Source organism: Diplotaxodon limnothrissa, linkage group LG6, assembly GCF_057381915.1.
Source record: "Diplotaxodon limnothrissa isolate DT_005_m linkage group LG6, D_limnothrissa_male_GT1.1, whole genome shotgun sequence".
In the NCBI taxonomy this organism is placed as follows: domain Eukaryota; kingdom Metazoa; phylum Chordata; class Actinopteri; order Cichliformes; family Cichlidae; genus Diplotaxodon; species Diplotaxodon limnothrissa.
Window position 1 is genome coordinate 16,648,424 of NC_140601.1, and position 23,989 is coordinate 16,672,412.

Genomic DNA, 23,989 nt, shown 5'->3' on the forward strand with positions numbered 1-23,989 from the left:
AAAACAAAATATTCACTAACTACACTAAAACCAATCAAAAGCTTCTCTCACAAGACACTAAAAGCAAGAAAATGGTAATTTTTCTATTTATATTTGCTCATTTAAAAAAAAAAAAAGAGTTGTTTTCCTCGGGGACTACTGAGGTTGTATGAGATCATGTTGGGCAGTGGTCTGTTCATCCTTTTAGGTATAAGTCTGATGCTTGTTTATCCCTTCTCTTCCTTTCATTTCCCGTAGGTAGCTCCTATACTGGGTCACTGAACTAAGCTGTGTAAGCTTAACTGCCCTCAGTGGCTAATGCTAACTAAGTAGCTGAGCAACAGCAGGTGGCACTGACCCTACTGTGAGGTGCTCATATGCTGCATCTGCAGAGTTAACCAGTAAAGATGTCTTCACACTTTGTGACAGGCCGGTCAGTGTTAGCAGCATTTTCACAGAGATTAGAGAAACAGAAATGCGAGTCCCCTCCCACCACGAGCAGAAACACAGTATTGGGTACTGAGAGGATTATCTGTGTGGTTACAAAAGAAAAGCACACATCACTGTTACTTTTGCTTGACTGAGCAGAAATGTTCAGGAAGTCTGAAAATGCAAGAAGAAAAAGACAGTTTGTTGCCAGTCAACAAAAATGAATGCATAAAAAATTAATTTAAACACAAAAAAACAAAATGTTCTGTTCAGTCATCTGGAAGATCTGTTCCTTTGTTTTGATAGTACGCAATACAAGATCTAGGATAAGGTAGCTAATTGATTTGTTGATTCATAATTAACTCTGTCAAAAATTTCTAGCACGAAATGTAAAACATTCTCTGATTTGGATGGATTTGCTGCTTTTTTGTGTGTGTGTGTAATTCTCCATGTAATTTAAAGAAACCACCTCAGACTCACAAAAGTAATTTTCTGACATGTGATCAATTAAATCTGCTATGAAAACAGACATTACTGCACACTTTCCACGGGAAAGAAAGAGAAATTAAATGTTTGGTAAGCTCGGTACAAACAGAAGATTAAAAACCATGTAGACACTGTGAAGTGCACTTTATCACCTCACCTGATGATCAGCAGGTGTGCAAGCAGAAGCTTGAACCAGAATCTGTGTGTGTGTGTGTGTGTGTGTGTGTGTGTGTGTGTGTGTGTGTGTGTGTGTGTGTGTGTGTGTACGCACGCACGCACGTGCGTGCGTGTGTGTGTGTGTGTGTGATAGGGCTGAACGATATATCGCATTTGCGATAATATCGCGACATGATCAAGTGCAATTTTCTAACCGCAAAGGCTGCGATTATACTGCGATTATATTATACAATTCATGGGCTGCATCCTCCTGAGGCCGCATTTGTAGACCGATTACGTCACAGCGACGCGCCGAAGGCTGTCCAAATTACTACCATATCCCAGAATTCATAGCGCGGCCCAGCCAAACTCCAGTTTCCAGCAATGGCGGCCGCTACTAAGTTTTAAAATTACTCATACTAATCTTTCTGGGTCACAAAATAAACTTTTAACATATTTTCAGGCGAGAAAGTAGTTGTGTAAACATCAAATATCTGCTCGGTTTATCAAGATATCCCATATTTGCAAAAGTGCTTCGACGTTTTCAGAGGCGTCTGCTACCCACCAGCTCGACAGCTAGCCGGGAGCTCGAGGATTACTGATGCGGCCGAGAACGGCACAACTCCCGGCACATCATTTTCAGATCACCGCGGAGTTTCGCTGCTCGGGTTAAACGTAATATATAAGTCACTTAGACAACCTAAAAATGTTATTGTTGGGCTTTTTTCAGTGTTTTGTTTGTTCGTGAGTAAATCGGTTTGGCTGAGATTAAAGTTATTAGATTAGATAAAATAAAACTTTATTAATCCCCCGGGTGGGTTCCTCCTTGGTTTTCACACAGCTGACTAAACGTCAAACAGAAAACTTATTAAACAGAAGTATGAGACAGTCGAGAATTTACGCCAGTGTCTGGTTATATTTTAGATAGCAAGAAGCAGACGGCCGAGTTTATTAAACTCCACCGAGACAGCGGTGACGCTAATCAGAACTAGACCGTCCAATTTCACGCCTTTAAACTTTAAAGGCGTGTTTGTGTGTGTGTTTATACAATTGCTATTATGTTTGCACTTTATGTGTAATGTTACTGACTGCAGAGATCAGTAAGATGTGTGTATTTTTTATTTATTAGTTTTATTTATTTAATATTATTTTTTAATTGAATGACTGTCTAGTAGTTCACAGATGTCGAAAAACTGAGTGTGGTAAAGCCACTGATTTTTTTTATGTATATTTCTGCAATCTGCACATTGTACTGACTTTCATTTTAATGTTTACACCAGGGTTCCTTGTCAGCACTTTATGCTCAGATGTTTGTAAGCTAAAAATAAACTATTGTGTATGTTCAAATATACTGTTGTGATTGAAGAAGTTAAATAAAAATGTCAGTCATCAATTCATGCATCACCTCATGTCATCATAACAGAGGTCTGTCTTCCAGGAAAGAACAGTTTAAAATTAATGTAATATAGTATTGGCCATACTATATGATGTATTGCTTGTCTTTGTTTAATAATACAGAAGACAAATACCTTAAAAAATAATCGCATATCGCATCGCAATCGCAATATTGGGGCAAAAAATCGCAATTAGATTATTTTCCATAATCGTTCAGCCCTAGTGTGTGAGGGACATCTATTTGCTAATCTGGTCTCCATCTGCTTGTTGTGTGCAGTGGCACATGACACGGTACTAATCTGAGAAGCTCTGCTGTGAGATAATATTAAGTTAAAAGACAGAAAAAAAGGGAAAAGGTTGGATATTTTTCTTTTTGGGAAAATAAACAACTTTGCCAACATTATGTTGACCTTATTATAGTTTTCTTTAAAAAATGCTTTTTGTTAACTAAAATAAAAACTTGATTTTTCTGGTAAAAATAGCAAACAGTGTTGTGCACTAACAACTAGGGGTGCAACGATACACAAAATTCACGGTTCGGTTCGATACTTTGGTGTCACGGTTCGATATTTTTTCGATACAAAAAAATGTTCAAGCATTTTTAATTTGTCATTTATTAAAATTATAAATATATATTTTAACTCAAAAGTACAGTTTTTAAATTTAACCCTAACCCTTGTGCGTGTTTTTTATTTTGACAGCGAATGCGCACCTGCGGACCACTTATGTGCAGCCCTGGTTATTTAGCTCATCATATTGCAGCCACAGAAATTCTTTTGTCCATGAAACCATAAAGCTGCACTTTCTTTTTGCCTTATAGTCTGATTTGTCATAACTTCTCTGTTTTGTGGTAAGCTTTTCTTTGGCTGTCACTTCTTCACCCTGATGTGTCTTATTTGGCTCAGCAGAACTGAAATGCTTTTACACACACACTCACATAAGCTCAGCGATTCTCTGCGCGATCAACCTCTCACATGTTTAAGCTTGCTGTGGGAGATTTCACTTGTCATGTTTGCATAGTAAGCTAACGATTAATAAGACGATGTCAGAGGAATTGGTGCACAAATTATCATCACTCACAGATCAGTGCTGTCGCTCTCTATACACAGTTCGCACGATTGCAAAGTGAAAGCAAAAAAACAAGCGCAAATTCAAACGCGATTTCAATATGTCACATATTGACAGTGGCTCACCGATGCCAATGACATAATTACCCAGCTACATTTCTGAAAGAATGCAAAAGCATTGACATATATTTTTCCTACAATAGCCCGACGGGCAGGGAAGAGAAAGATTTTGGTAGCCCGACTGAAAAAATCGCTAGCCCCGGGACGTCGGGCTAGCGATATTGCGAGCCCTGTATCTGATTGAGGAATCACTCATCTTTGGAAAAGAGAGTTTATTACAGAGAAATGTCTCTTTCCAAAATAAAAGCTATACTATCCGCTTCTTCTGGGCTATATTCTCAGCAGCATAAGGAGAATCCTGTGCTAACAGCTGTCTAAATGACTCAGCTAAAGTTAGTAGCATGCTTGTTGTTTTTGTCTTTGCACTAGGATGATGTCGGCGTAAATGTGCAGTCATATTCGTTGTGTTCCCACTAGTGCTTTCAGGTTAATCTCGTTGAAATGACCTTAACGCCACAACACGGCAAATCTCCGTTAACGAGCTACCGCCGATCGCTCCGTGCATGGGGCTAGACGGCCAACACATTAACGAGCTAACTGCGCTAACACACTAGTTCACACCAATGTAATTGAGCATTGCATGGCACATCCAACATACTGTTTTACTTTAGTCCATGACTCGCTTACCTTCAGGGTCATACGTCACATGAAAACCAAAATAATTCCAAACGCCAGATCTGAATGAGAGTGGGGGAGGTCCATGTTAAAAGGAGAGCTTAACTTCTGTCTCGCTAGCTTGCCCTGCGCTCTTCCTTCTGACTATGCTGTCTGTGTTGAGCCCTCAGTGGATCTGCGCTGGACAGTGCAGCCTAGGCGGAGTAGTCGAACACAGATTCACTGAGCGCTCAACACAGACAGCATCGTCAGAAGGAAAATTGATAAAATAAATTACAAATGTTGTATTGTTCGATACATATGCGTACCGAACCGAAAGCACTGTATCGAACGGTTCAATATCGATACGAATATCGTTGCACCCCTACTAACAACAAAGTAAAAGTAGTGGAAATGCTCTCACTTTTAGTTTCAGCCCACCCGGCACAAGGACTGATTTTTAGTCCGATTGTTTTTAATCACTTAATGAGTCTTCACCCAAATTATGCTCAAGATCGTATTTTTGTTGTTTCCTAGGAGCTTTTCACCATTTTCACAAGAACCACTCCTCCTCCTAGAGTACTGGTCAGATTTTAGTGAAACAAGATATGACTGTTTACAGGACTCCTTCACTTCTCAGTAGATTTTAATTCTCATTAGTTTGTGCAATACTTGAAAAACATAACTTTCCTTCTGTACTTCACATTAGGGTTGCCTGGGAGTTGTACTGGATCATGAGCTACTATGTGATTGAAATGTATCAGCACATGCCGAACAAGGCCCAGATGCAAATGTCTACCGAGATTTGAGATCTCTAGACGACTGAGAGTCAGCTGCTTTCATAAAGTGTTGTTTTGTTTTCTGTTGTACTCTGTATGTCTAATAGGTTGCCCATGACAATCACCTGTCATATTAGAATAATTAAAGACTAAACCCTACACTGAAAAGAATACAAACTAAACCCACTCCGGAGACTGTCTGGAAACAAAAACTTTAAACAGAAATAAAAACTAATAAGAAAAATGCAAAACTTTAATAAAGCCGTTTGAGTGTTTGAGTTAAATAATGTGTGTAAACGACATTTGTATCTTTTTGAAGTGAGACCCGAAAAAAGAAATTGTGAACTACTGATTTAATGTGAGAAATCTGGCGAACAAACGCTGTGAAGTCATTTAATTGTACAACTTCAAATAACCTCTGCTGAGTTGTCAAATACAGTATTTTGATGTGAGTGTGTTGGAACGCTTGGATGTGATTGTATCTATACGTGGCACAGATATCCTGCTTTTAATGCTGTCAAATAGGCATACATGTAATATGTATGTGTGAGCTTGTGTCCATAGAAGCATATCGTAATCATCTTTTACATGCTGAGTAACACTGCTGTGAGTCACACTGCAGGTAGGCTTAGCGCTGGCTGACCTATATACAGTAAACACAGACAGCTGGACTGAACTGAAGTCACTGGTGACAAACTACACAATTCAAACAGCTCCCGTTAAAACACTGAAACACGGTCTCAGTGCCGTCCTCTCCTCGGAAATTAAAAAACGATCCCACGTAATCCGCGTTGTCTGCTTGTGAGCACATAAATGGATTCTTTTTTACCCTCTCCAACTTTGCTTGTCATCACGTACCTGCCTGTAAATCACTGAAACACAGCATCTACTCTGTGCGGCAGTTTTTCTGTATGTAAGCACTCGTCTGTATGTGTGTGTTCTTTTTTTTTTTTTGCAGATCTCATTGTCAAAGTCATTCAGCAAAACATGGGTGGAATCAAAATAGAGGAATGGAGAAAGGTATGTTAAGTGTTAAAATTACTAGCAAATGGTAATGAACTGGTTCTTTTATAGTGCTTTTCTATTCTACTTGAATACTGAGAGCACTTTGTAAAACATGCCTCATTCTTACAAGCACTTGCTTTTTACACTGAAGTGCTTTATAACTTTCCCATGATGAATGGATCACGGTTCAGTATCTTGCCCAAGGATGCTGAGGTATGCAGACAAGAGCAGCCTGGGATCCAACCACCAACCTTCCAATTAACAGATGACCTTCTCTACCTCCCGAGCTGTAGCCACCCCAATTACCCTCCACAGAACCCCCACATGCTCTTCTGATACAGTAACATATTTTGAATGGACGTTAGACCATTGGGTTTCTAAATTGTGTACTTGCAGGTTTTTGCAATTGTATTGGGGGCACACTGCTCACAAATTACTAGTAGATGACACGTCACTGTGAAGTATAATTTAAATTTAATTTATTTAATTTAAATCTTTAAAAGAAGCACTATCTAATTTTATACTTACACAAAACAATTGAGCAGTGTATGAAAAAAACATGTTTTGTGTCTCACTTTAAAGTTTATTAGTTTTATGTGTTTGGATAATTTTAATGAAATTAAAATATCACTTCACAGCAGGAACCACAAAGTGACTGTGTCACATCATGAAAAACTTTATTCATTTAGAAATGAGGATTCTCCTTTTTTTAATCCCTCTGTTGTCACATTGACCTGGTTTGCATGTCTTCTTTTTGTTCATGCTTGTGTGATTTCTGCACACCTCCACATCTGGTTTGGTGCTCCAGCCAGAAAACGTCGTCTTGTTGCTGCAGGTAAACTCCTCTCAACACAGCTTTCACTGCATATCTCTGTCAAAAGTAAAGGGCAGAGAGCAGATTGATAACTGGGTGAATGCTCTCCTCCCGCAGTGGATCCAGTACGAGTCCGGATTTCTCATATGTGCAACCTTCGGCGTCGTGTTTGTGGTCCTTATCCCCGTCATAGCTATGTGCTTCTGCATGTGTCGATGCTGTGATAACTGTGGAGGGGAGATGCATCAGAGACAGAGGAAAAATGCAGACTGTCACAGAGGTTTCTATACCGCCTCGCTGGTTGCTACAACCATCTTCATCATGTGAGTCGTCATTCCTCTTCTTCACAGTTTTTATCATTATCAGTCTGCTATACTCCAAAATGAGGATGATTTTAATGACACTGGTTCTCCTCTACTTTGATTTCTGTATTGCGAAGTACCTGTAAGATTTCACCTTCTGCGGTGATTTGTTATTTTTGCATATTTGTCACACATCCACACTTCAGATCATCAAAGACATTTTGATGATTAAAAATGATCACAGTAACCAGAATAAACACAAAATGCAGATTTTAAATGATTCTTTCAATTTTTAAGGGAAAAGGCTATCCAAACCTACCTGGCCCTATGCAAAAAAATCATTGCCCCTTTTCTAAATCATGAATTAACTCCAATGAATCACATTGGAGTATAATTTCATTAGTCATTTCCAGCTATGATTATTGCCAGACCTGCTGAATCATGAAATCATTTAAACACTTGTTTAAAGCACCTGTTTTTGATACAACTGTGTAAACATTAGAAAATTTAAATTTTATTGTTGTAATTTTAATATGTTTGTCAGAAACAGGTCTCTTTTGTAAATGAGACATTGATTCTCAAGGGGACTACCTGCATAAATAGAGGTTAAATAGAAATAAACAGAATCTGCCTGACAAAGTGAAGTAGACTAAAAAATCTGAAAAAGCAACACATCATACCACGATCTAAAGAAACTCAAAAACAGCTGAAAAACAAAGTCATTGACATATGTCAGTCAATAAACAGATGGAAACTGCATCTACAAGCCTGATTGCTCATTACTGCTTTTGTTATCTGTTGAAGTTCAGGGTCTGGTTGCTGGGCTGAGGTCAGCATTCAGTCAGCTTTATAGCATCACTCTGGGTTCTTGGCTAGCTTAGCATTAGCATGCTGTGTGTGCAGGTGCTTGCAAGGAGCCGAAGTTGTGTTGGCAGCATAATGCGTTTTTTTTCTGACCTGGATGCAGTTTCCACTTTACCATCGTGCTCTTGTCCTTTTGTGTAGTAAAACTAAATGTAATGACTATATCCAGGCTGTAGACCGTACCACTATCTTCCATCTCCGGCACACAAACTGAAATTAGCTGATTGAACTGCTGCAGAAACCGGTAAATGGTATTGATAGGCAAACAGACTAACAATTCCAAAGAATTTGACTACTGGGAAACGGTTCTTGTACAGAACTGGTTCTCGATTCCCATCCCTGCCAGCAAGCTCACCTCTGAATGGCTCAAAAATCATATAAGAGGCCATTCATGCTTGAAAACCCTCAGATGTGACCAAATCAAAACAATTAAATAAAGAAGGGTGGGCCAAATTCCTCCACAGTGATGTGAAAGACCCATTGCCATTTATCACAAACACTTGATTGCAGCTCTTGCTGCCAAAGGTGCCACAACCAGTTATTAGGCTTAGGGGTCAAATTACATGGTGCCAGGTAGGTTTGGATAGCTTTCTTCACTGCATATGAACCCAAAACGTTACACAAGTTATCTGTTTTCTCAAATAGATTACAACCTACAAGCTAAAAGACTATCAGGTGTCATGCCAGACTATTCGTTAAAATTAGTTACGACTTAAAATATGAACAAAACTGCTCCTGAAAGCAGTCTGACCAAAAAGTTAACAACCCTTGTAATAATGAACAGATCTCAGCAGGTCAATGTTGGCGCCACATATTTACACGTATAATTTTTCACATATGTAAAAATGCTTTCCTTTATGTGGGGTAAAAAAAAATGTCCAATAACTTTATTTGCTCATATGCAGAGAGCATGCGGAGTACCTGCTGTGTGGAAGAGGCAAGCCCACTGAAATTTGATTTAAATGTGGAGGACAGTTATGTGTTACCGATATTACTTGGCTGACCATGAGAGGCCTCGCCATCTGAATGAGTCCTTTCACAGCACAAATGTGAATGCTCACATCCAAAGAACAATATAACCAGTTGGTTGCTTTTGTTGATTTGTTTTTTTACTGTTTCTACATTGTTTTTGTTTGTTACAGAAAGTCTAAAATATCACTACTGTAAAACTAATAAGGTGTTTTTGCAGTGAATCACAGTGAATTCTAACCACATAATCCTAATGCTTAGCTTCACTTTGCATGTTTAGCTTGTACACTCAGCCGTACAGTTTTTCTTACATCACTAACTGTGGAGGGCAGAGTTGAATCTTCAGTGAGCAAGAATTAAAACTCATAATGCAGGAGTCCCCATTATGTAGCTGTGCTGCTCTCTGCTGTTAAAGTGTGGTCACTGCACTGCTCTTCTCCTAATTGATCCTGCATGTGTTTTTCAGTGTGGGTGTTCTCATTGCTCTCGCCGCAAACCACAACATCAGCTCACAGGTCAAAAGCACTCGGCGGCTCATTAACACCAACATGAGAGACCTGAAGACGTTCGCTAACAACACGCCTGCAGTATGTCCTCACAATAACCCGTTTATTTTTGAAAAAACAAAAGCCAATAATATAATATAACTAATATCTATTAATACTGTGTGTCTCCTGCTGCAGCAAGTCGATTACCTGACAGCCCAGTACACCACAGCCAAGAACAAAGTCCTGTCAGACCTCGACAGTAAGCTCGACCCTGCATGTTTGCACACAGTGTTTGTCTGATATCTCTCACTTTACATAACTGTGCTGAACTTTCTGACCTTTCTGTGCTTCCTCACAGACATTGGCCCTTTGCTGGGGGGTAGGATCCACATTCAGCTGGAGAAATCAGTGATTCCTTCGCTGGACACCGCCCTGCGTATGGCAGGAGGTAACGTCTCTGTATAAACCTCCCGTTGAGATTACACAACTCGGACTCACAAACCAGTGTGCAAGTTCTTAAACAAAACTCAGTTGTTCTTTTTAAAAGATGTACTGTAATACACATAAAATTTTAAATTTTGTAGCAAATTTAAGTTTCTAATAAAATCAGGAGTTTTTTAAGTAGTTGCTACGGTTACAGCTAATGCCATTTAAATGCCACAACTTCTCTTGTGGGTTTAATACTAAAGACAGTCTTTAAGGAAAAGTACTCACCATTTAATTTTCATTTCTTTTTCTTTCTTTTTTCCCCTCTATGATTCTCTCACATTTTCTTTTGTCTAAAGCAAAAGTTGAGAGTGCCATCAAAGGTAAAGTGAGCTGAGTGGGACTCAGTGGTGCAGTGTTCGTAGCTGTGTCTGCAAAAGTGTTAGAAGCAGATGGTGATTCTGAACCTTTGTGTTAAGTTGGAAACTGTTTTTTGTTATAGTTTTCCTCTGTGGGTTGTGCCTCTGTGGTCGGTGTAAAAAAGCCCAGCATGCTGTTGTCTCAAGAAAAAGTAGTTTCACTGTGTGTCATATTGCTTGTTGTTTGTAGCCATGCGGGAGACCAAAGAGGCCCTGGAGAACGTCAGCTCGTCCTTGGAGGTGCTGCAGGACGGGGTGGGGAAGCTTCAGGCCAGCCTGTCAGGAGAGCGCGCCTCTCTGTCCAACACCCTGTCCGACCCCGCCTGCACGAACGGAGCTGTGTCACATACCTGTAACACCATCCGCTCCACACTGTCCCAGCTGGGAATCAATGCTGACTTCTCCAAGGTGATAAGAAGCAATATGCCATCTAATACTGGAACATTTTAACCGTGAGAAATATCTCCAGGTTTACTCAGCTTCTTTTTCCTGTCTGTCAGATCCCAGATGTTAATCATGCCTTGGCCAATGTCAATACTGTCCTGAAAACAGATCTCAGCAACATTGTACAAAAGGTTAGTGGCCGTCTCTCACTCAGCATCATCATCTTGTCCATGCTAAAACTTTTTGTCTCACCTGTCATCTTTCTTTTCTCTTATTCTGTTCATCTACAGGGTTACGCATCCTTTAACGACACGCCAAGACTGGTTAAAGAGCAAACAAAAAACATTGTTGCAGGTACGTGTGTGTGTGTGTGTGTGTGTGTGTGTGTGTGCGTGCGTGCGTGCGTGTGTGTGTGAGCTAGAGCTCTGTTTTGTAAATGAGATAAGAGTGAGTATAAAGTGTTTCATGTTCTTCTTTCATCTCTGTCTGCATACTTGTGGATGATGAAACTGCAGCTCTGCCTCGTAAGTTTTTCTCTTCTGTGTCAGACACATTATCCCTTTTTCACTTCACCTTAAAACCCCCAGCCTTCCAGTTTATTTCTGTCTGACTTATTTATTGTTACAATTGTGTTTGTAGGAGTAAAGGGGATGCTGGATAAGATCGGTGCAGAGATCACCGGCTTCTCCAAGATGTTCCCCGTGGAAGCTTCTCTGGCAAATTTCACCATTTTCCTAAATGAAAGACACAAAGCTATTGAGTCCTATTACCCCCAAATCGATCAGATGGATTTTTACAGGTTTGTGTGTTTCTCTTTAAAAATCTATTAAGAAAATGTGAGGATGTTAAAACGTCATAGATAGAAACAAGGCTGTTAAGGTTCAGCTCTAGTTATAACACACGGTCCTTCTCACTGCTTTTAAAAAATAAATAAATAAAAAGAACCAAACTAGTTGAACAGCTTGTGAGAAATAATCTCACTCTAGGTTACAATGAATTAGGTTAAAGTGGGTAAACCTCTCTGTCTAACCTTCAGGTGGATCGCCTGCGTGGCGGTGCTCTGCATGGTCGTCTTGGTGATGGCCTTTAACATCCTCGGCCTGCTGTGTGGTAACTGTGGCTACGACAAGCAAGCTAGCCCGACCACCCGCGGCTGCCTGTCGAACACTGGGGGAAACCTGCTGATGGCGTAGGTTTCCATCACAACACTCACTCACCTGAAGGCATCACTCAGGGATCTTTTTTTCAGGGTGGAGTTCAAACTGTAAAAGTGGCTGTGATCCATTTAGCTTACAGTCATATAACAAAGGAAGCATTATAAGCACTGAGTACAGGTTTACTTTACAAAAAATGAAGACTCACAATAGTGTTCTTCAAATAAGATTAAATTTAACAGTAAATGCATGAAATAATTATAGAAAGGTCTCAAGTTCAGAGAGTTTCTTCACATTAATACTGGTTTTATCAAAAGTGGACTCTTACGGGATTATCTCTTGTGATATATGGTGGGAAATAACAGCAAAAATATTATTTTTGTCTCTCAGAGTCTGTTTTTTACTCTTGCAGTGGTGTTGGCTTCTCGTTTATCTTTGCCTGGGTGCTGATGGTCATCGTTACCACCCTGTTTGTTGTCGGGGGCAATGTGGAAAAGCTGATATGTGAATCTCTGGCTAACAGACAACTGTTTAAGGTGTTAACTCTCTTTTGTCTTTTATTTTTATTCTGCTGGAGATTTTATTATTTTCACCTTTTATCTGAGCCGTAAAATGGCCAACACTGCTTTCTTAAACTGTGTGTGTGTGTCTGTAGATCATTGATACGCCGTTCCTGGTCCATCCTGAAAAGAGGAACTTCCTTCCTGGGATGCTTTTCCAGAATCCAAATATTGATTTAACTCTAGGCGGCATGTACAGGTAACATTTAAGTTATCACGAAAAAGTACTGAATCCATTTTTCTAGTTGTTTTTGTAAGAAACTCATTACCTGTAGTTAAGCAGAAAACATCACAGCACTGTGTTTGTGATGATCATGGTTTTGTCTCACAGGGAGTGCTATGACAACAACGGTCTGTATCACGCTCTGCAGCTGGAGACCATGTTCAACATTAACTCCTTCCTCAACAGAACAGTGGTAAGAGCTATGTTACTGTATGTCACCATTACAGGTGCATTGATGGCAGAAGGTGAATGGTAGTTTGACTCTACACATGTGTTTCACAACAGTACAACAGGGACCTGGCCAAAGTGTTTGATAGTGTGCAGGTGGACCTGCAGGGCATCACGCTGCTGGAGCAGGCTGGCAGAGACAACCTCATCAACTTTGCCAACTCTGGAATTGGACAGATTGACTTTCAGGTTTATCTCACTGAGGTGAGCTGTGTGCATCTGTGGTTGTGTTTATGTTGAATGGCACGATGCACACCGTTTACTTCCTTTATATCCTGTGCACAAAAAGCCCTTCACTCCGCTTACATGCACATACACTCAGTAAAAATTATTTCCATTATTCTGCTAATTTTATTTTTCTTGTTTAATGTAAAATATTTTGAATGCAATCATAACATCTTCCAGTTTTGTTAATATGCATAAATAAAATGCATTTAATTTGAAACAGTGATTATGCAACTTTAAAAGCTATCCCTAATAAAAATACCCCCACCCCCAAACAAACCTTAACTAAAACCTTTTATACTAACCATCTTTCATGTGTAAATTCCTGGTTTTTAGGTAAATAAAGGAGTCACTCTAATAGATCTGCTGTCCTTCTGTAGCGACCTGGAGGGTCAGGCTGACCAGCTGGTGAGTCATTAATGTCTGCACATGTGTTGTAGATCAGCATCAACATATTGTATGCATGCACGGTTACAGCCTTTTGTAGAGCAGTGGCAGTCAGAGGTCCCACTATTGCTCTCTTGTGGATGCAAAACGGGTGAAAAACTATTAGCCACGATGTCACAGTTGGTTAAAATTATGAACACTTGAGCTGCTGAATTAGTCAGGTTCTCACCACAGACCTAAAGTGAATCTTCACATCTGTCTAAATGATCTGATTAAAAGTGGATTTTTTAATTTCATCTTCATGAAGGATGGCACATCTCTGGCAGTACTTGACTTAATACTTGACAGCAGGAATGTCATATATACGTGTTAGACCGGCAATTCTAAACATATAGTCAGACACCCATGTTGAAGGAACTTAGGGTTCATGTTCACGTTGCACACATTTATGCCACGTGTTCGGGTTCTGGAGCTTGTTACACAGGGAGATGTTTGCATGTGCCCTTGTAGTGAAACTTATAATAAAACAATGACAAAATATTTGTTTTTAGTTACGTTAAAGACTCAAAATCTATTCTACATTTTCATGGGAACCTAAACAATATACATCTGTAATAACATATTGTATCCTTAAAACTGTGTTTGTTTACAGCCACGTGGTGCTCTGGAGAACGCACTGAGAGGCCATGCCAGCAGCATTAGATTCATTCACCGAGAACAGGTGGTGCCACTGGAGCAAGCAATGGTAATCAACTAACCACAGCACAAATACAAACAGCACTATTAACAGTTCAACACTTATTTCTCATAGCTTATTTTATATATTCAGCTACCAAGACGATGAAGATCACCTGTTTATTTTTCTTTAGCAGTGTCCTAGATGAACAGAGGATTTTGAATTGAGGCTTTTTTATTTCAGGCATCACAACAAAAAACGTAAATTTTTTACCCATCTTTGGGTAAAATGAAAATCATTTTGACCCCATTAATGAAACAAACTGTCAGTGGTTGAGCCAAATGCTGTTTCTGTTACTAAAACAGATACCTACAGGGTTGAGGAGGTGAGGATAATAGTATTTGAGTTAGTATGAAGCAGTGACTCTCATGTAAAAAACAACAGCACGTATTTCAGCAGCGTCTCACCCCACATAGAAGGAGAACCTGTGAGTTGGCCTAGCACAGGAAAGCTGGTGGCAAGTGGCCCAGGGAGGATTTGCACATCTGCACATACTGAATGAGGCAAACATGTAGCATTACACCTAAGCTTTTTTCTTTTTTTTACCATTATTTAATAGGGAAATAGTGGTAATTACGTAATCTTAATGAACAGAGAATGTCTTCAGGGACAAAACACATCTACATGGTCTGTTTTTTGCTCTGTTCCTCAGTGTTCCTTCTTTTTGTTCTTTTCTTTCATAATGTGGTGACAGAAATATGTCAGAGCACGGGTAAGCTGCTGTTGATGTGCAGCACTGTGACAGTGATTTATTTTCTTTTTTTGTGTGTGTTGTCTTAGCAACGTCCTTCATGTTGTGACAGCGGTGGCGTGATGTGATGGATGTGTATCTGTAAATAAGGAGGGAGTTGTGCGTGTGTCTGTTTCACCGTGCGACTGCTTGTGCTTTAATCTTCTCACACAGAGTACGCTGCACCAGAGTGTCAAACAGCTACAGAAGACATCCAACGACCTGCCAGTAAATACGAAAACTATTGTTATAGACCACAGATAGCAGTGTAAACAATTATTTCCTTAGCAACCTATCCACGTTTCGTGAACTAATTTCTTTTGCTTTTATTTCTCTCTGAGGTCAAAGTAACAAATGTCCTGAGTGCCATTGATGCAGCAGAGTACCTCATCGCTCATAATGCCTCCCACGTGGTGAAGCAGGTACATCGATCAAGGCTTCAACATAACATGGTGACATGGAGCATCAAAAGATAAATGTTGAACACACAGCAAAAAGCTCTTTAATCATGCCACAACAGGCTGCAAACTTCCCATGATGCACTGGGCATTTGTGCTCCACTCCTGTCTTCTCTCAGGGGTTTTTACACCAACACTCACATCATTAAATTGTCCCAAAGTGTGCGTTTTGTCTTTGTGTCCTTATGGTCTCCTTTTTCTCTCTTTTCTTTCCCCTCATCCCCCTCTCTGATTCTGCTGGAGATTTCTTCCTGTTAAAAGGGAGTTTTTACTTCCCACTGTTGCCAAATGCTTGCTCATAGAGGGGTTGTATGATTGTTGCAATATTCCCTCTATTATTGTAGGGTCTTTGCTTTATAATCGTAAGGGCTCTGAGGCGACTGGTGTTGTGATTTTGTTCTCTGGTAGCAAATGTGTTGCCTCAGAATAAAGACGACTTGTTTTTCTGTGGCTTATTAGAGTCCCATTGTAAGCAGACTGATTACATTATTATAAATATTTTTTGTGTTTGCAATCCAAACTTGATTCACTGGCCAAGAACGTCATTATCGTAGTGCTCAAATCAGGTTACATTTTAAAGAAAAGTGTATAAAGAGCTAATCTTGATCCAACAGGGAAATGAACTCCAGAGCTTGAAATCTCAATCGTGATCATAGTGAGTACTCATGAGTGTTTTTCATTTTTTTGGTTGTAGGAAACAAAGGCGTATGTGCAGGGCTTGGTGGGATACTTCAAACAGTACACAGAATGGGTTAAAAACTCTGTGAGTACTCTGCCATTTTCTCTATTGTTTTCTTCAGTGTCTTTGTACAAAATTTGCAGTATAGTAAATCCTTCCTCTGCCTCTTCTGATTATCTGAGTCAGTGTTTAATTTAGTTTTAGTGTTTAAGTTTTAGTATGGTTTAAGAACTGCTGATTTAACTTGAAGTTAATGAATAAATGTGGATTCTGAAGAGAGATCAGCCAGCATGTGTGTTTTTATCCTACAGCTAACTACAGAGGTGGCCCAGTGTAAACCCATCAGCAACATTGTGGACAGTATGGAAATAGTAGGATGCGGCTTCATAATCGACTCACTGGTAAGATGTCATTGTGGTTACCTGTATGTGTGGATGTGTGTTTTCCCAGCTGTTTGCACAGTGCATGTACCTTCATGTACCTGGATGTAAACTAAAAATATATCTGTGGTTTTATGTGAACTGTTTGGGGAGCTCAGAGTTTTAGGAGGAGAACGGTGTGTTGTTCACAAACACTGAGATTAAATAAAGCCTGTTTTGTGTCTGGGCCGGGGATTTACACACACACATGGATTCTTCCGTGTTTTCACTCCTGACCCTGAGGAGTTATAAAGGTTTATGTTTTTATACTTGCTGTATATCAAGCATGCGACTTCCTGAGAGTTTAATGAGCCCAAACAGGCCAAAGACTGTGAGCAATATAAACAGGATTTTAATTTTTGCACTGCCTGCAGCTACTGTACATTTAGATGTGCTTTGTGTGTGCATGTGTGTGTGTCTGTGTGCACGGTGCACACATATTTTAGGCTTCTGTTCGTGAAATTCAGCTGCATAAATGTGTGACATTAGCAGTACTACAACAAGTATATTTATTATTAATTCATTGGTCCATGATGTTATTATGTCTTTAAAAGTCACAGTCCTGACATTTCATTCAGTGATGATTACAAATAAAAAGTCCCCTGATTTAAGAGTTGTTGCATATTAACAAGTACCTTAGCTCAAGCATTTGCAATTACTCTTTTAGTCTACTTTAAACTTGTACATCAGTACATTTCTAAGGTAAACATGTTTTTATGGGACTCTCTACAGCCCTAAAAAAATTAAATACACCCTTACTTCTTCAATAGGAATTAAGGTCGTCAGTTGCAGCCAGATGCTGCTACTCACTGTTAATCACTTGATTCGCTGATCCACAGCAAGTCTGAAGATCATTACAAAGGCGGACATTTTGGTAGTTTGTTGGTCTGGATGTTACAGGTGTTGTGTTAACACACATCTGAATATCCAGATGTGTGTTAACACAATGCCGCAATCTCTCAGGAATGGATGTCCCAGCAAACTCACACTCAAGTCAGGCTCAGAAGGACTGAAAGTAATCCAAGAGCTACATCTCAGACTCTAAAGGCCTCAGTTCATGACATTCAGATTAGAAAAAGACTGAGTAAGTGTGACTTCTTTAGGAAGGGTTGCAGGACAAAACCTCTTACCTCTAAAATGATCATGGCAGCACGATGAGGTTTGCAAAGTAACATCTGAACAAACCACAAGACTTCTGGAACAATGTCCTCTGGACACCAGAGACCAAAGTGAAGTATTTAATGCACAGCACCACATTTGATGAAAACCAAACACAGCAGCACAAACACCTCATAACGGCGGAGGATGGATGATGAATTGGGTTTGTTTTGGAGCCACGGGAACTGGGCATCTTCCACTTCCACTCCATCTGTGTGACAGATAAAGCTGGACTCGAACTTCTCACACAGAGTCCTGTGTTATCGGGCCAAAATTCCCAATAAATTCATACAGGAAAAGTATCAAGTTATTGATGCTGAAGATGGTTCTACAAGTTATGGACTGAAAGGGTGTACTTAGTTTTTCACAGGACTGTATTGTGTTACAATAATGTTAGAATAATATGAAGCAGGTGGACCATAAATGATAATAATCAATAAAATAGTGGTTTCGTTGTCTTGTTGTTATGTAGAAATATATTATAACCTCCACACAATGTTTCAGTCTCTGCAACTTTTGTCAGGTACAGAGAAACGGGTACAGCCATTGTGCCAAATATGAGTTCTTATTATACCCACATTAATATCAAGATTTGAAATCTTTTTGACAGTGTTTTAGCACTAAGAGTTCAGTGTTTAGTGAAAAGTAACAGCAATGAATGAAATCGCATAAAATGTGATTACTGGTACTTTTATTTTCCAGAACACATTCTGGTTTGGTCTCGGCAGCTGCTGCATCCTGCTCATCCCCAGCATCATCTTCTCTGTCAAACTGGCCAAGTATTACAGAAGGATGGACACAGAGGACGTCTTTGAAGAGTGAGTCCAAACCTTCCTCGTTATCCTCCTGGGTTTTTTTCTGATGTAAATCAAAGCCAAATTCATTAATAATTTTCTTTCCTTTTCTCTGTCCATTATTCCTTTTCACGGACACGGATTCTCCTCGTATTTTCTCCTTGTGTTGTATCCGCTCACTCCAGCTCCTCTTACCCATGGCTTGTTGCACTTTAACATCGATAATTCATGCACTTTCTCATCTTCTCCCACACACTTACTCGCTTTTTGGAACGGGACTGTTCAGCTTCGAATCTCTTGAGCTTTTTCACTCTTTCTTCTGAAATCACGAGCTCGGCATTTTAGCTCTTAACATGGACTTTCCCATCACTGCTCGCGCTCTCTTTCTTTCCGATGCGAGCGTCGCTCTCTGTGGATCACTCCATCCCTGTCACTTTCACAGGAGTCTTCCCCTTTTTCATCTGCCCCTCCCCTCGTTCTTCTCTTGCAGTATGGCTAATACAGGTAATCACGGTGAACAGGTGTGTGATATCCATGGAAACCTTGCCATCAGGTACGAGCCGCGTGGAGCTAAATCTGACTTGCATGCTGGAGTGTTAATTGGTGGAGGGATATTTGGAGTCCTGTCAGCGTAAATTTTTATTTACCACATATAGAGATATAAAGAATTCCCTGTGTGTGTGTGTGTGTGTGTGTGTGTGTGTGTGTGTGTGTGTGTGTGTGTGTGCATTCAGCTCTCCCTATTCTGACACTCTGACTCGGTTCCCTCGGGCCTCTGCCCCCCCGAGCTACTCAGTCTGGTGACCCACTGGAACTCTCTCCCTGCTGATGAGGTATTGACGATCACTGATGACTCCACTAACCCTTACAGCTATGCTAACAACCAGCCATGTAAGACCATCCAGCATCCCACCATCACTACGCTGATTTCATTTTGACAAAAACATCCTTCTTTTTCCTGACTTCCCTCTTATCTTCTTCATCCATCACTGCATTCAAACATCAGAGCCCACTGAAATGAAGTTTTCTGTGATGGAGGTAACTGCTTATATCCACATGATGCTGCCACGTGTCAGGCATCCAGATTGTGCCTCAATTAGATCAGTTTTCATCCTTGGATATATGCAGTGTTCAGTCAAAGCTGCACAGGAAGAGAGAAAAATCTTTTGCTTTTGTGTTTGAAGCGCTGTTGTGTTCTCCAGTTAAAGGAAAATGAGCCTCAACAGGACAAAACAGAAGAAACCTAATGCGACACTATTTTTCTGAAACATTTTTCTTGTGTTAAGACCAAAAATGAATCAATCTATTATTTGGAAAAACAAAAAAACAAGAAAATCATTTTTTAGATTCCTGAAAGGTCCCTGGTTTAATCCTGGAAGGAGTCACGAACGCACGTAGCTCTGCATGATTGATTTGTGTTTCCTTCTGAATAACAGAGCACCCAAAACTATTTTCAAACACTAAAAAAATGTTGGAAAACTCGTGTTTTCCCCACCAGTTGTGAAATAACAGTAAAGGCCCCAAAACACAAGTCCTGGCTTTGAATGTGTGCAGGTGAAAACCTCACAGGAAAATAAATTAATAAATATTATTCTGTGTGTAACTCTCACATATTTCAGCTGTAGAAATATGAATACAATTCCTGTATACCTGTGTACATGTTTACCCTCCAATCTTCAAAGATTTGTGGAAGTGATTCCCATTGTGTGGACCACAGGAAATCATTTGCTTTTTATAATCATCTACTATGTGGTTTTAAAAAAAACCCATCACCCTCACCCTGCAACTTATAATAATAGCAATGACAGTAACAGTCACAAGGTGTCGCAACAGCTCCAGATGCTCTTCCTGATGATTTGACTGATGTTCCAGTCATTAACATAAAACATTACCTTTTCTTTTCCCTCCACAGTGGACAGGAGAACTGGAACTGATCTTCCCTTTGTGGTAAGCGCTCATCTGTATCTCTTCACATATTTCATACCTGACTCTTAGTGCACTTTATTTTTCTAAAAGCTTTCTTCGTTTCCAGGATCACTGGGCTGTTTAGGCTTCCGATTCAGATCTTTTAACACTTCCAAGGACAAAAGGGAAGAACAATCGTGAACTCTGGGATGAAGGCGTCTTTCAGTAGTCCTTCAGGCCATTTGACAAAACCACTAATGCCAGCAAAATCCTATGAAGTGTTTTCTCGACCCCTTTACCATTTTATTATGTACACCAACAGCTGCATATTTAGCTGCATAGAGAATCAATTTGTACTTACATAATCAGTTTTAAACAAGGCAACACAAGTGTACAGTTTTTACACTTTCAAGTCTTTTGAAAGTTTTATATATTTTTTGTTAAACTTTGTTTTATAACATGTAAGTAGGTTTGTAGTAATAGCTTTCTTTTTCTCTGTGAATATTTGTAATATAGCTTACATAATTTGCATCAAACAGGTTTCACTTAGCAGGTGTTTATTTAAGGAATGGTTTGACAATTTGAAAAAAAAAAAAGTAGCTACTCGCTTTCTTTCAGAACTGACACAGATCACATCTCTCATGGGAATCTACCAAACAGCTGTGCAGCTGTGTTTTTGACCAAAGAGACCAAAGGTATTGAATTATTCATTTAAGCAGCAAAGCGGCAGCTCTGCTCGGCTCAGTACATCCTTGAAACATGAAGACTGCGCAGTTTACTACAAAGTGTTACAAGCTATTAAATACACACATGTGCTTATTCTATTGAATCAGCTTTTATTTAACTAAATTTAATTAAGTTCCTGTTTATGTTGTTGTTTGTTCATAAAAACTGTATGTAGGCTGTCAACTTGTTTGATCAGCTTCAAAAGTTTGGTAAGCGCTGTTTTAACAGGATTTAAGGAGCGATGACACACAAAATATCATGTTTCACCAGACTGTTAATGAGGGCCTGTTGCTTGTGTTGTCAAATAAAATTCCCAGAAGCCTCTGCAATATTAAAGGTCTGAAAAACACAACTGGGCTTGTGGTGAGGATGCAAATCTCTAAATAAAAACTCAAATCCAGTGTCGTCTGTTTTTTATTGCATAAACATGGTTCATAAATCACACGTTTCTAAATATAAAGGAAATGTTTTATTGTGTGCAAAACCTTTAAAAAATGACTTAAAAGGAGTTTGATACGTGCTCAGGAAGACCCGTGATGCTCATGTGGCACATGCAGAGATGAATTATAGTTAACTAGATGACAAAATATTTTAGCTAAAATAAAATGAACTGAAATGGTACTATGAACTTTTTTAAAAGTGTTTTTTCTTATTACATCTGTCCTGATTTTCTGAAAATTGGCCTCTGACATGTGCTCCATAATAATTAAAAAGATGGAAACTAAACTGAAAATTAGAAAATCCATCCTGAAAACTAAACTGAATTAAAACAAGTAAAAAAAATAAATAAAAGCTAATTAGAAAATACAAAAATATAACTGCAATGCGCACACAGCAGCTGGAGGTAGACAGGAAGTGATGATGGTGCTGGTGGTGTTAGAGGCAGTATTGGTCAAGTTACTTGAAAAAAGTAATCAGTAACTAATTACCGATTACTTCCCCAAAAAAGTAATCCTGTTACGTTACTGATTACTTATTTTCAAAAGTAATTAATTACTTAGTTAGTTACTTTTTAAAAACACGATTTACAACCTGAATAGGTGATAAAACGATAGATCTTTCAGCCCAATTCTATTTTTTCTGCATAATCCATCATACAAAATGTAATCAAATAGAAAAGTCTCTTTTTAAAACTTGTTTTATTAGTTTTAACCTTTTAACTTTATGCATCAAGCAAAAATTTAATTATATGCAACATTGACTGGAAGAAATTTGTTTAACATTTAAACTTATTTTGTGCACATTCCAGCACATAAAATAATTTTTTTTTGTGTGTTTACAGTCACTCTTTCAAATAGATGCAAGTAAAACACAGCAGAAAATAAATAACATCAAAGACTCAGCGGCCCTGTTGCTCTATTTTCACCTGTAAAGCAGGACTGGCGTAGGCGGAGGTTTACCCTGGTGCAGGTGTGCCGCAGCGGTCAGTTGAAGAATCCGCGAGTTTCTCTGTGAGTTTCCCATTACGTCGTAGCTACTCGGTGCTTGCTTGGAAGTTTAGGGGGTTTTTTCGCTGTAAAAAGAAGTTTTCTTCCCACGCACAACGGACGCTAATGTTTTTGTCACTTTTTATGGAATCAAACTCAAAGTAAGGTCAGTACTTCCACGCTTTAAACGCTGCACGCTCATACTCTCTCCTGCACTCCATATATGATCCATTGTTGATCTGCACACAGCTGTTGTCACTAACGTCGCACTCGCTTACGTCACTGTCGTGAGACATTCTCGCAAAAAATCACTGTTTTAGTAACGCAGCGTTCCTACGGGAAAGTAACGGTAATCTAATTACCGTTTTTGCAATAGTAATCCCTTACTTTACTCGTTACCTGAAAAAAGTAATCAGAAGTAACGCGTTACTGCCCATCTCTGGTTAGAGGTGGTGTGATGCTGTTGCACCGTATGAGAAGAGAACTAAATATAGGAAAACATGGTGCAGACAGCCCACACACACACATCCTCAGCGTTTCTTCCAGCTGAGCTTTTCCCCGCTTCATTAGGCTAACCGCCATAAAAATAAAAACTCCCAGAATGCACTGAGCCTGTGCGTGCACTTACACACTCTTTCACTCAGCAAACAAACCCGCTAGCTAATGCGGAAATTTTCAGTCTGGTCTGACTTTGAACTCAGGCTCTCCAGACTGGTGGTGCCCAAGGAATGGGAGTGCTTGTGCAGTAGGGGGGAAGGGGGATATTTAAATTTAAACTACCAGGCAGTAGACCTACGCCATGCCCGCTCAATCCAAACAGCTCACAACATTAACAGCTCATGTATGCAAGAGCTGCCAACAGAGTCGCTGTGTGCATGTGGTAAATGATAAATGGACTGCTGTTTCTTGAGTTCACTATCTTTAGATAGATTCCCGGCTCTAACTGGAAGAGCCACAGGGATCAAACCGCTGACCTTCCACTTAGCAGATGACCTGCTCTACCTCCGCCCGCAGACTCTAGAGGTGCCCCCGGATGTGAGATTTGCAGTCAGACCCTCTCAAACTATCAGGATAAAACATTTTCTCCAGGTGCAACCAAAAACACTCCTGTAGTGTAAGATATGTACTGCAAGTAAAACATAATTTACCATCTTTGGAAACTTTGAGAGACGTCCTAGAAGTCCATTTCAATTAATTCTGCAACAAAAGTCATCAAACATCTAAAGATTTGTTGTTTTACTGAGTCACATATCAACTCTTAAATCTCCACCAAGTAACCTGAGCCTGCAGTGTGGCTCTGGAGCCTCACTGCTCTCCCCTCCTGATCAATGGTCAATGAACCTCTTATGTGACACTGCATAATGACTTGCAGCTATTTGGCCTCATGCGTGTTCTTCAGACCTCTTAATTCTCCCTCGGCTCCCACAAGCCAACCCCCCTCCTTTTCCTGTCTTCATCTCTAAGTTTATGTTCACCCTTTCCTTCCATACGTTACTCCTTGGTG

The 23,989-nt window shown here is 39.7% G+C and overlaps 1 protein-coding gene across 6 annotated transcripts in view; it reads left to right on the forward strand.

Moving 5' to 3' along the window:
* Nucleotides 1-21,449, forward strand: part of prom1b (prominin 1 b) — a 30,042-nt gene extending 8,593 nt beyond the window's left edge. The window contains exons 2-28 of one of the 6 annotated variants that reach the window (XR_014906277.1): nt 5,964-6,025; nt 6,819-6,845; nt 6,942-7,147; nt 9,426-9,546; nt 9,643-9,706; nt 9,806-9,895; nt 10,483-10,700; nt 10,793-10,867; nt 10,967-11,030; nt 11,192-11,200; nt 11,316-11,475; nt 11,713-11,865; nt 12,243-12,366; nt 12,486-12,589; nt 12,722-12,806; nt 12,899-13,045; nt 13,403-13,474; nt 14,106-14,198; nt 15,094-15,147; nt 15,261-15,341; nt 16,072-16,140; nt 16,368-16,457; nt 18,336-18,451; nt 18,918-18,980; nt 19,162-19,318; nt 20,340-20,374; nt 20,460-21,449. Coding sequence is in view for 2 of the 6 variants with exons in the window: in XM_085356870.1 (XP_085212996.1) it covers nt 5,964-6,025; nt 6,819-6,845; nt 6,942-7,147; nt 9,426-9,546; nt 9,643-9,706; nt 9,806-9,895; nt 10,483-10,700; nt 10,793-10,867; nt 10,967-11,030; nt 11,192-11,200; nt 11,316-11,475; nt 11,713-11,865; nt 12,243-12,366; nt 12,486-12,589; nt 12,722-12,806; nt 12,899-13,045; nt 13,403-13,474; nt 14,106-14,198; nt 15,094-15,147; nt 15,261-15,341; nt 16,072-16,140; nt 16,368-16,457; nt 18,336-18,451; nt 18,613-18,643 (2,315 nt within the window). In the remaining 4 variants the exon portion in view is untranslated. Of the gene's footprint in view, nt 1-5,963; nt 6,026-6,818; nt 6,846-6,941; nt 7,148-9,425; nt 9,547-9,642; nt 9,707-9,805; nt 9,896-10,482; nt 10,701-10,792; nt 10,868-10,966; nt 11,043-11,191; nt 11,201-11,315; nt 11,476-11,712; nt 11,866-12,242; nt 12,367-12,485; nt 12,590-12,721; nt 12,807-12,898; nt 13,046-13,402; nt 13,475-14,105; nt 14,199-15,093; nt 15,148-15,260; nt 15,342-16,071; nt 16,141-16,367; nt 16,458-18,335; nt 18,452-18,612; nt 18,889-18,917; nt 18,981-19,161; nt 19,319-20,339; nt 20,375-20,459 lie in introns of those variants that run through there. The other 5 variants (XR_014906279.1, XR_014906278.1, XR_014906280.1 and 2 more) reach the window with 5 other exon arrangements.
* Nucleotides 21,450-23,989: the final 2,540 nt, after the last annotated feature.